Source organism: Alligator sinensis, unplaced genomic scaffold, assembly GCF_000455745.1.
Source record: "Alligator sinensis unplaced genomic scaffold, ASM45574v1 scaffold129_1, whole genome shotgun sequence".
Taxonomy (NCBI): domain Eukaryota; kingdom Metazoa; phylum Chordata; order Crocodylia; family Alligatoridae; genus Alligator; species Alligator sinensis.
The window spans coordinates 1,266,982-1,279,635 of record NW_005842303.1 but is presented as its reverse complement, the minus strand read 5'-3'; the positions used below and the strand labels follow the sequence as shown (position 1 = coordinate 1,279,635).

General features: G+C 46.9%; 1 protein-coding gene across 1 annotated transcript in view; it reads right to left on the bottom strand.

Moving 5' to 3' along the window:
* FAM69C (family with sequence similarity 69 member C) overlaps positions 1–4,860 on the bottom strand; it is a 12,767-nt gene extending 7,907 nt beyond the window's left edge. The window contains 2 exon segments of the mRNA XM_006028310.3: positions 3–401; positions 4,849–4,860. Coding sequence (XP_006028372.2) covers positions 3–401; positions 4,849–4,860 — 411 coding nt within the window.
* Positions 4,861–12,654: the final 7,794 nt, after the last annotated feature.

Below are 12,654 nucleotides of genomic sequence, written 5' to 3'. Positions count from 1 at the left end.
GGTAGTGGACTGAAATCGATATTTTCTCCCTGCTGAAGCAAGGACCACATGCTGGCCACTTGTGCTTTCCAATGCAGCCCTCTCCTTCTAGTCCACAAAGGTCCTATGCTGCTGTTGGAAAATTCCAGACCCAAGACATTTTTGACCTCCAAGGCAACCATGAGCAAAAGCTCTGCTTCAGGGACATCCTGTGCTTCCATTTCCTCTAGCAAACTGAGGCGCTGATAACTGGAAAAAAATTCCTTTTTGGATTTCAGGATGACTGGCTGGCCTCTCCACTCAGCTTGCATCACTTTCTTGCCTCTGTCATAATAAAGACAGTGCTTGTACACCAGCTTCTGTGCTATACACAAGTCTTCACACAGGTCACCAGTCAAGGCTCCTTTACTGTAGTCGAGACACTAGGGCAAAGGAACAAATCAGTTCATAGCAGAAGAATATAAGCTAAGTATTTCAGGGGGAGAAGGTACAATAGTACTGCTCAAGGGTCATCTCAGCTATTGCACAACAACTCTCATAATGCTCTGACTTCTCAGAAATTCATAGTTTCATAGTTAGTAGGGTTGGAAGGGACCTGAGCAGATCATCAAGTCTGACCCCCTGCCATGGCAGGAAAGAGTACCGGGGTCAAATGACCCTGGCAAGGTGTTCATCCAGCCTCCTCTTAAAGACCCCCAGGGTAGGAGCCAGCACCACTTCTCTTGGAAGTTGGTTCCAGATCCTAGCCACCCTGACAGTGAAGTAGTGCCTCCTGATGTCTAGTCTGAATCTACACTCTGCCAGCTTGTGCCCGTTATTTCTTGTCACTCCTGGTGGTGCTCGGGGGAACAGGGACTCCCCCAATGCCTGCTGTTCCCCCCTGACTAGTTTGTAAATGGCCACTAGATCCCCCCTCAGCCTTCTCTTGTGGAGGCTGAACAGGTTCAGGTCCCGTAGCCTCTCCTCATAGGGCCTGTCCTGCTGACCCCTGATCATGCGAGTGGCCCTCCTCTGGACCCTCTCCATGTTGTCCACATCCCTCCTGAAGTGTGGCTCCCAGAACTGGATGCAGTACTCCTACTGCGGCCTGACCAATGCTGCACAGAGGGGGAGGATCACCTCCTTGGACCTGCTCGAGATGCATCTGTGGATGCATGACAAGGTGCGGTTGGCCTTCCTGACCGCGTCCCCACACTGTCAGCCCATGTTCGTTTTGGCATCAATAATGACTCCAAGATCCTTTTCTGCTGCTGCACTGGCGAGAAGGTAGTTCCCCAGCCTGTAGGTCTGCTGCTGGTTCTTCCTCCCCAGGTGCAGCACCTTGCACTTTTCAGTGTTGAAACCCATCCTGTTCTCATCCACCCACCCCTGTAACCTGTCCAGGTCCAATTGCAGCCTATTCCTCCCTTCTAGTGTGCCCACTTCTCCCCACATCTTAGTGTTGTCTGCAAATTTGAACAGGGCGCTTTTTACCCCCTCGTCCAAGTCGCTGATGAAGATGTTGAACAGTGCAGGCCCGAGGACCGAGCCCTGCGGAACCCCACCGCCCACATCCCTCCAGGTCGAATAAGACCCGTCCACCACCACTCTCTGGGTGCGGCCCTCCAGGCAACTAGTGACCCATCTGACTGTGTAGGTGTTGATGCCACAGTCTCCTAGTTTTTTAATGAGAATGGGGTGAGAGACAGTGTCGAAGGCCTTCCTAAACTCCAGAAAGACTACGTCCACCGCTACCCCTGTGTCTAAGGATTTTGTGACCTGGTCATAGAAGGCCACCAGGTTGGTCTGACAGGACCTGCCTCTAATGAACCTGTGTTGGTTGCCCCTAAGCATAATCTCCCCTGCTAGCCCCTCACAGACATGTGCTAGGATAATTCTCTCAAAAAGCTTACCCAGGATCAAGGTAAGACCGACTGGCCTACAGTTTCCTGGGTCCTCCCTCCCTTTTTTGAAAATGGGAACCACATTGGCCCTTTTCCAGTCCTCTGGCACCAGGCCAGAGCACCATGAGTGATCACTTTCATAGAGTGATTTTATGACATTACTGTCACCCAGGTGACTTCCAACAGTAGGCATTGGTCATCTCTAATTTCAGATACATTTTTTCACATAGGGCAAGGTGCTTTCACAAGTGCTGCATCACTAAAAGGCATAGAAGAGATCTCGCAGCCCAAGCAGAGTGTGGATACTCTGTATACTAAGTCACCTCTGGATACTCATGGTTCTGGATAGGTCTGGGGGGACAATGCACATAAGTTAGCCATCCCTGTTTAAGTTACAGCAGTCCACTGTCAGCTTCCTGCAGGTGGTAGTGTTGCCCAAAGACTCTCTACACTGTGCATGGTGGTCCCACAACCAGCTGGCCCTGAATAAAGTTTTTGCAATCTGTCCTCACCATAATTCCATGATATTGTAACAGCTTCAGTTTCCAATCTACTGAATCCAGAGTATTCAGGGTTTATAAAATATATAAATGCATACATTGTTTCTTTAGAGAAGTTAATGAGTACCAGGTGCAAATATTAACACAGTTAGTGTGTGTGTGTGTGTGTGTGTGTGTGTGTGTGTGGGGACATTTGTACATAGCAGATGAGCGTAGGTAATTTTAATGCCGATGGCATAACTTCAACCCTTGATTAAAGAACTATGTAAATTGCTATTTGACAGGTGGGTGGCCATTGCAAATGCCTCAAAGAATTAAAAGGATTCCCCCGTCAGTCCTTTCTTCTGCTTATAATTATTTCCATTCTCTCACTTCTATAAGTGTATATATACTTCTGTGTATATTCAGACCTTCCAGAAGTGCAGCTGCAGAGACTGTTATGGGCGGATGAGTGGAAGAGCTGATCAGAGATGTGTGGTGGAGGGGGAATAGTCCCTGGTGATGTAGAGAGCTAAACAGTTCCAAACAGCTGGGAGGTAGCTTGACAATGTCAGCGTCCTCCATTGCTTTCTGGCATATGTACTCTTACTTAAGCAAGTTGGCAGCTCCCGTTGTACATGTAAGGCTTGTAAAGGCTCTCTCACTCCAACCTAACTTGTGACTAACTGCTCTATGTGTAAGAAGCACAATCATAAAATTCAAGTAATATTATTTTGTTAAAATAGTCTATTACCAGGGGACATGCTCCAATGCTAAATAATGTGGAAAGTTAAAATATAAAAAAGCTTTTTTGTAACAATGACCCAAATTGATATTTTATTTTTCTTGCATTTGCAAACCCCAATTAACAAAAGGCCCAGGGAATAGCGGTAGACTAATAATGTTGCCAGTTTAGGACTTCAGGTTACAACAGCAGTGAGGAATCTTCTTAAATCCATAAATTGTTGAATCCATGAGGAGAACTAAGATTGATCAAAGAGCTGTGATACCTAACCTGTACCCCGTTCAAATGGACATGAAAAATACATTTCAGCAGAGGCATAATGGGGCAGTGGAGATGCAGGAGGGCAGTGGTGACTTCTGACTACTAATGCCACTGCCATGGGGATGCAACTGCAGCAGCAGCCCCAGACGACTGGTAGGAGGAAATGGGAGGAGGGGGGGCATGGCGGGGGGGCACATATCCAACCTGAGATTGACCCCCGACTCAGCACCACTCAGGACGGGACAGTTTTTTTGCTGCGCGGGCCGGCAGTGTGTTCGGGTGGGGGGTGGGGGGTGGCACTAAGCCACAGCAAAGAAGTATAGGAGTGGATATGGGGCTTTTGGCCTGCCCCTGGGCCCGCCCACAAATTGTTCCCCCCCCAGACTCAGGAGGAGGCACCAGTCACCCCTGCTGGCAGCTGTTATTTCCTCCTCCCCACCCCCAAGTCAATACCTGCAGCTGCTGCCCCAATTGCCCTACCCTTGTTATGCTACTGTATTTCAGACAGAAGCAGAATACTGTAACGGTAGAAACCTGTGCGAAGAACGATGTACACAAACTCCAATGTTCATGCCCCATGCATACATGTACATGCAAATCCAGATAGGTGCACATATTGGAGTTCCCTTGCACTCCCTGCTGGTATTTGTAAATGGGCATGCACAATTTTGAAAGTTTGTGAATGGAGAGGAAATCTAATAGCAGTTGGCTTTTCGATTTTGTGGATACAGGCATAACAAGATCTGATGGCTAGAAGTTGAACTGAGTCTAAGTCAACCTTGAAGTTAGATACAATAGCTTAGTGGCCCTAGTTTCAAATGGAATTGGAGAGGGGTAAACTTAACATTGCTTGGAGTGCTCAGCACAAAATTTTTTGTTTCTACAGTATATATTTTAATCCAGTTTCTGGCAAAATTCTCCAGATTATATATAGAACAGGTCAGACCACACGATTGTCATGGACCCTTGTGGCCTTAGAGCCAATGAATGAATAAATGACTCTGAAATCCATTTGAGATAAACTGGTGCCACATCTGTGTGTAGACAAACCTTCAAAAATTGTAAAGGGGCTTTTGAGTGATTCAGTTCTTGGGTTGGAGGAGAGGCTGCTCTCTTCTGATGTGTTTTTTAGTCAGCTGCTCTAAAAGAGGCTCTAGAAATCCTAAGCAGCTCTTGGACTATGTCTAGTGTAGTATGAAGGGCTGCTGCTTGAAGCATGACCTGTATTTCACTACAGTGTCATTAGTAGTTCCTCAGTCCACTGATGATCCAAGGACTGCAGTTAGATTTTAAAAAACTATAAAGCACTGAAAACATTCCTTAAAGAAGAATTAAACTATTTTAAAGGATAGTAATAGCCGTTTCAGCTGCAGCATTACTGACAGTTCATATTGAGGCAATTAACTACAATGATCCCAAAGTCCTTTGAGTCACTGCTTTCCAAGACAAAGTCTCCCATCCTTTAAGTGCAGTTTCCATTTTTTGTTCCCAGATATATTACCATATCTTCCATTTACAATATTAAAATACATTCGGTTGAATTGTGACCACCTAATGAGGTGATTCAGTCCATTCTCTAAGTTCTAGCTTCCTCTTTATTACTCCACTAATCTTTGTGTCATCTGAAAATTTTACTAGCAAAAACTTGATACTGTCATGTAGATGGTAGATAAAAAGAACGTTCACTCCCAAGAGGATTCTGGTAGAAATGCCCCTGCTCACTGATGTCAGTGAGCCAGTTTTAGTTTATCTAATGGGAACCCTGTTAATTCTGTATAGCACAAGTTGTTTTGTTTGGGGTTTTTTTGCGGGGGTGTTTGTTTGTTTTTAAATGAAGATCTACTACAAAGTTTAAATACCTGAGATAAATATAATACACTATAAAGAAGTGTAAATGCCCGTGTGGACTGGAGGGCTGTAGGTTGTAGCCATGTTGGTCTAAGGACATAGGCAGACAAGGTTCCTTGGGTGAATTTGATATCTATGTGTGGACTGGACTCACTTTATGGTTTCTATCTGTTTAAGGTTGGTTATATCAGTTTAACTAGCACTAGTTAATTTACCAATGCAAGACAGACCAGCAAGCCAGATTTAAATTAATATGAAGGTCGGTAGACAGCTTTGACCAGTTTAAATAGACTACCGTAAAGTCACACCTTCAGTAATACCATGCTACATTGTGTATACAATAGACCTGCGCATAGCTACTGTCTTTCTTATATGCTGCTTTGGTGGAAATACAATAGTGATCAAATTTATAGAAGACATAATACAGAAGTCCTGTCTTAGGGAGAGAAACTTTCTGCTAAGAGAAGCTGAGCTCAGTTCTTCTTAGCTCCACTAGGAGGATGCTTCTTTTCAACTTGTTTGGTAGAACTATTGCTTGTGAACAATTATGGAATTACTAAATGTTTCAACTGCAGATACACACGTACATTCGGCCACTGGAGTGGGGATGCCCCTTTGTTGGGTAGTCATTGAAGTCCACTTTGGTGTCTGGCCATACATTGCCACAGATGTATCCAAATGACTCATCCCCGAAATCTCATTCAGGGCTCAGGCTAATGGGGGTAAAATTGCAATATAACTTTTCAAGTTATGTTGAAGGCAGGGTAGCATTGTACCTTCTCAAGTGCACAAGCTGTTGTAGCAGCAGCTCACATCCTTATTCACTTAGCCTAGAGGTGCAACACCACCTGCCTTCTCCGACTACTGTGACTAACTACCTCTCTCTTTTGAAGTTGTCTAACCCAACATCTCTCCACCCGTGGTTTGTGACCCAAAAGTGGATTGCAAGAATATATGAAAGGTTGCAAACAAACTTAAAAAATGGATTCTCCTTTAAAGAAGAAAAACATGAGAAATGGTGGCTTTTCACTTGCAGGCTGGCAGAGTTCCAGCTTGTGAGGGGCTGCTTGGGGCCCCCCATGCCCCCCATCCCACATACCCAGCTCCTGCCCCACACACTGAGGGCCTGGGGGGAGGCAGTGGGTCAGGAGTGAGGGGCACTGGGTTGGGACTACCATTGATGTTTACAAATGGGTCCTGGTACAAAAAAGGTTGAGAACCACTGATCTTACACCACCCAAATCTTAGAAAAGAGGAAACAGCTACCCAGCCCGAGAAACTTGAGACTATTGCTTTTTGTTCTGTTATCTAAGTGGTGGCAGATGACAGAACAAGGAGCAATGGTCTCAAGTTGCAACAAGGGAAGTTTAGGAAAAACTTTCTCACTTGGAGGAGAAAAGCACTGGAATAGGTTACCCAGAGTAGTTGTGGACTCTCCATCTTTGGAGGTTTTTAAGACCGGGGTAGACAAAGCCTTGGCTGGAATGAGATCATTGGGGCTGGTCCTGTTTTGAGCAGAGAGTTGAACTAGATGACTTCCTGAGGTCCCTTCCAACCCCAATTTTCTATGATCCTATGATTCAGCATGGCTGCTGCATCCTGCTCCCTGGCTGCCGGTTAAGGGAAAGGAATTCAGTCCTTCTGTCATTGAAATAAGTTGTCCAGGCTGCTGCAGCATTGGTCTTCTTTTATTAAACAGAATTTAGCAAGCCACCAATGATGATAAATTTCCCCACTGCAACAGATTATTTAATTGCCAGTAAGATCTTTTTTCCCCCTCTGCTTGACAAAAGTCATTAAAAAAAATGAGCCCAGCTTTAATTGCAGCCCACCCTGTTCCCCCTCTGTAAAACACTGATTGATTCTTTCTAGGGAATTTCAAAGAACGGTGCGGGAAGTTTGCACTCAACATTCCCAAGTGCCTTCTTTTATTTTAAGAGACATTTGACAGGTCACTTGCCCCCCCCCCCCCCCCCCCGGAGGGGGCACGGTCCCCCCCCCCCCCCCCCCCTCCCGGAGGAGGCATAAATGTGCTGGGGGCTGGATCTTAGAGAGGATTTTTTAGTTCCTCTGGACTAAAAGTTGTGGGAGAAAGGACCTGGGATGTTCAGCCAGTCCTCTGCAAACAAAACGTAGCGCCTGTGCCCAGGGCAGCGCGATCTGTTGTCGGCGTCTCAAACAATAGCATCTCGCCTGCCCCAACTCCCGCAATCAAACCCTCTCGCTCAGGGGACGGATCACGCCACTGTTGAGCGTGCTGCAACCCAGCGCTGCAGAGGCTTGCGCTCGCCCAACCTTTTCGCCCCTCTCTTGAAAAACCAGCCGAGGCTTTACGAGTCCCCGCACTGAAGCCCCGGCTGGCGCGTGCGACAGACCTGAGCTGCGGTTGCCGCGGGGATCAGATGCAGCCCGCCCGGCGCAGCCCGGCCGAGCGGGAGGCAGCTCCCCTTGCAGTGCGGTTCCCGTAGACCCCGCATCCATCCGCGGACACCGCTCCGGCCCCTGTCCCAGGGACGCGCGCGCGCGCGGACCTCATGCTACCGCAGCCGCGCTTTATGTCCCATTGCCCGCGCACTGCGTTCCACTGCGCGCGCTCCGCGTTCCACTGCCCGCGTTCTATATTCCATTGCGCGCGCTCCGCGTTCCACTGCGCGCGCTCCGCGTTCCACTGCCCGCGTTCTATATTCCATTGCCCGCGCTCCGCGTTGTATTGCGCGCGTTCTATATTCCATTGCCCGCGCTCCGCGTTCCACTGCCCGCGTTCTATATTCCATTGCCCGCGCTCCGCGTTCCACTGCCCGCGTTCTATATTCCATTGCCCGCGCTCCGCGTTCCACTGCCCGCGTTCTATATTCCATTGCCCGCGCTCCGCGTTCCACTGCCCGCGTTCTATATTCCATTGCCCGCGCTCCGCGTTCCACTGCCCGCGTTCTATATTCCATTGCCCGCGCTCCGCGTTCCACTGCCCGCGTTCTATATTCCATTGCCCGCGCTCCGCGTTCCACTGCCCGCGTTCTATATTCCATTGCCCGCGCTCCGCGTTCCACTGCCCGCGTTCTATATTCCATTGCCCGCGCTCCGCGTTCCACTGCCCGCGTTCTATATTCCATTGCCCGCGCTCCGCGTTCCACTGCCCGCGTTCTATATTCCATTGCCCGCGCTCCGCGTTCCACTGCCCGCGTTCTATATTCCATTGCCCGCGCTCCGCGTTCCACTGCCCGCGTTCTATATTCCATTGCCCGCGCTCCGCGTTCCACTGCCCGCGTTCTATATTCCATTGCCCGCGCTCCGCGTTCCACTGCCCGCGTTCTATATTCCATTGCCCGCGCTCCGCGTTCCACTGCCCGCGTTCTATATTCCATTGCCCGCGCTCCGCGTTCCACTGCCCGCGTTCTATATTCCATTGCCCGCGCTCCGCGTTCCACTGCCCGCGTTCTATATTCCATTGCCCGCGCTCCGCGTTCCACTGCCCGCGTTCTATATTCCATTGCCCGCGCTCCGCGTTCCACTGCCCGCGTTCTATATTCCATTGCCCGCGCTCCGCGTTCCACTGCCCGCGTTCTATATTCCATTGCCAGGAGGATGGAAGGGGGCTGGGGGTACTGGAGGTGGCCGGCTGAAGAGAGAGCCCGGAGGAGGGTGGCCCCCTCTGTGCCCAGCTGCTCTGCCTCCGCCAGAGGCAAAAGTTGATTATTCTGGGATGCCTGAGGCTGCTTTACTCTCCACAGCAATAGGAAGGGGAGTGCTGAGTGCCCGCTGCTGGCCCATGGTGATCCAACCAGGCAGGCCCCTGCCCCAAGGAGCCTAAACCCCAACTAGGTCCTTAAACACCCAGCCCCCCCCCCCAGATGCATCCTCAATGTGGAGGATCTCTGGAGGATCCTCCAGCAAGCCACTTGGACAGGCAAGGAGGATCCCTGTGTACCATGAGCCTTGTGCTATGGAGAAGCTCATGTCACTCAAAGGCAGCGAGGACTCATAGTGATTGCTCTTGGGCACGGTTGGATCTTTGCAGCATCTCCCTGTGCCATAGGTGACTGGTAGGGAGGTGCAGGGGGGGGGGGCACTTGACACCCCTGAGATTGGATGCTGCCAACTTCTGAGTGCGGTCACCACTCATCATCCTACCACCGATGCTGCCACCCACAAACTGTGCCCCCCTCCAGTCTCAGGAGGCACAAGTCACCGAAGCCCTGTGTCTTCTGCAGGTGGTAGCTAGGAGTCTGTCCCTCAGAGCACTGTCCTTCCCTTCCCACCCCCCCCCCACAAGAATTGTGGAAGGCTGGGAACAGGCCCATCTATTTCAATGCCTCACTCGTGGCGTGAGGTGCCCATGAGTGCACTCTTGCAGTGCCTCCTGCAAGATACATCAATAATAATAATAAAAAAGCCAAGTTCTTCCCCCTTCACTCATGTGGACAAGCACCTCAGTACCACAACAGTCCCACCACAGTAAAATACCCTGGAGTCCCACCTACAGAATAAGTGCTCTCAGCATTCGTGAGGCTAACAGGAGCTGGCCCCTGGATGCAGAAGTAGTAACAGAGGACAAGGGTGACCCACGAAAAATCATGCCATAAGCTTATTCTAATTATACACTATGTAAGTTGCCCTGGGAGTGAGCTGCCTTGATAAGTGAATTTAATTTAATCAGGCGGAGGTCAGTGTTGGATAGCTGGCTACAGATATATATGTACAGCAGCATCATGCCCAACCTTATTAGGAGAGATTTCTTTCTGTCCAAGTCATTAAAAAGAAAGATGTGACTACTGACACGATTGGATTTAGCTCTCAAAACAGCACTGGAATTCCCATGCTGCAGAGATAAAACCCCCACAGCGTTTGCATGCTCAGCAGAGTCCCACCTTCATGATGGAGCAGGGCTTGAAGTAATTTTTTTTAAATGTGTGACAGACATAAGATAAAAAAGTTACCTAGCTAGCCCTCAAGGCTTCTTTAGACTGGCAAGGGAAAGGGAAAAATAAGAAAGAAAACAAAAGCTCTATTTTGCCTCTCTGGAGCCAGAGGTTAAAACATTACCACTAGCCACGGTTTCTATTTTTAGTGTGCCTTACTGACTGTTTTTTCGCTCTGTTCCTCCCAGTCCTTTACATCTATGTGCTGACCCTGCACCACACCACAATATTGTCATATCTCTTGTCATCATACCTCAAGGTAAGCCTTCATTTTAAATACTGGTAGCACAGTATGATTGTAAGAAAATTAGTCGGTGATCTGAGCAAAGGACTGGAAGCCAGTAACTTTTGACTGTTGATCCTTGCTGTCATTGAGAGACATATTTTTGGAAGCTGCCTCTGAGTGCCAGGTTTTTGTATGGCCACCTCCATATTGCCAGCTGTCTCAAATTGGGAGTTCAGAATTTAAACTCCCCAAAAAATTAGAGGCTACTTTTTTATATTGAAACTTAATCTCTTTGAAGGTCAGTATTCCCATTTGTAAAATGAGGGTAGTAACATATAATACATCTGAGGAACATAATTATTTGATGCCTGAAAAACCTTGTACAAACATCATTTCCAATGAGCTATGGTTGTGAGAACCACATATTAGTTACTCCTGTCATGGTATCTGTGACTTGGAAAAAAGTATTAGAGGGCTTGTCAGCACATTAAGTTTAATACCTGTAATTACAGGTACTACTTTAATGTGCCATAATCGGCGCTGCTGCATATTAGCACCAGCGCACACTTCTTTGGTGAAGCCAATGCACAGTAAACTAATTTTACTATGCATTAGCACAGGTTTTGCCTGCCATGCTAATGTGCAATAGAATTAGTCTACTGTGCTTGAAGCATCTCATGTAGATGCACCCCATGTAGATGCACCCAGGCATTCCTAATGCACTCCTCTTTTAAAGCAGGAGGAAAGTTTAAAAACAAACAAATGAACTGCAGAAAATGTGTGCACCTAATATTCTGCTAAACTTAATGTCAATTTTCTATTTTTTTAACATTTTCACAGAACCATAGGGCTGGAAGCATCTTCAAGAGTAGTAGTCCTGCCAAAAATCTCAAGGAGACCATACTTAATTCAAGTTATATATTACACAGTTGGTACCAGACTGCCCTCTTCCTCTTCTGGATAATCCCACAGGAGACAGAGAACACAACTCTATGAGGATCCCTTCCAGATCATTTCTATGCATCAATCAGGCAACGAGGAGGATTTTGCCCAGATTTTGCAGTCCTTTCAGAAAGAAAAATCCCAGTGATGCTAGTGGGAGTTATGTGCATCAAAATACAGTAAGACTTGGGAACTGAGGAAAGCGCAGAAAAAGAATAAAAGTAGTTATATTATATTGTAGTTAAAAAGTGCATTATTGATGGGAATGGGATCTGAACCAAAAAGTTTTGGTTCAAGCATGGATTGAAACATTCCTAAATTCATGGGTGTTTGGATGAAAGGGGTCAGAATCCAACTGCAAATGTCAGATGTAGATTCAGACTTTCCCAAATTGCTAGGCTTTTCAAACTGGCAATATTGATTCAAGCCTTTCTTTGAAGAGTGATGCTGGGTACAGTATAATATAAATCAATTTGTATCCCTGTCCCATCGCAATTTTCTTGAAGCATCTCTCTGCAGCAGAGCACTTCTGTTTACTGTATATATTAAAATATGATTATTTCATATTGCAAACCTTGCCTGGAATATATTCCTAGAAGCAGCAATATTTTCTATTTCATGTTTATTGGGATATAAACACGATGTAAATAGTAGGAGTCAAGTGAAGGTATAAGATATACAGAGGAGGATAAATTAACCTGGAATAATTCTATTAATTAATATCCAGAAACATTGTTGACAGGTTGAATTACTGCTTAGGAGAGTGTGCTTGGTCTCATTTACATACCTCTGTGGGAACATCATAAAACTATCACACCACTTGACACAGTACAGCACTGGAATAGCCAGGGATTTTGAGCCTTATAAGTTGGGCACCTTGGCTGAATTGTGTGTAGTAGTATGGCATGGTGCCTATCCACACTGTCCAGCTTGTGTCAGGACCATTACAAGAACTCCATATTGGTACTCTTCCCCATTGACTTCTTCCCATTTAGCCCTGTCAATGCTGGGCTAATTATAAATGGAAAATAAATAAATCTAGCAGATTCACCATCACTCCCACATTAATGGAATGCAAAGTTAGTTCATTAGGAATGAAAGCTGATTGATCTCATCATCTGCTTTATTTCTAAATGTCATTAGCTTGAGGTTTTAGGACTTTGTCTTTGAAAATGTGATACATTCCTGTTATCCTTCACTTGCACAAATGAATTTCCTGTTTCTGCTGGAAGCTCAGGAAACATTCAAAGCCCACTGGAATGGACTTTAAAAATACATTTTAACATATAAATATTTCTTTCTGATTTCCTGGGGTAAAGTTGAGTAATTTGGAAACATCACAAGGTTTCACATGCATGTGAATGTATCATTCAGG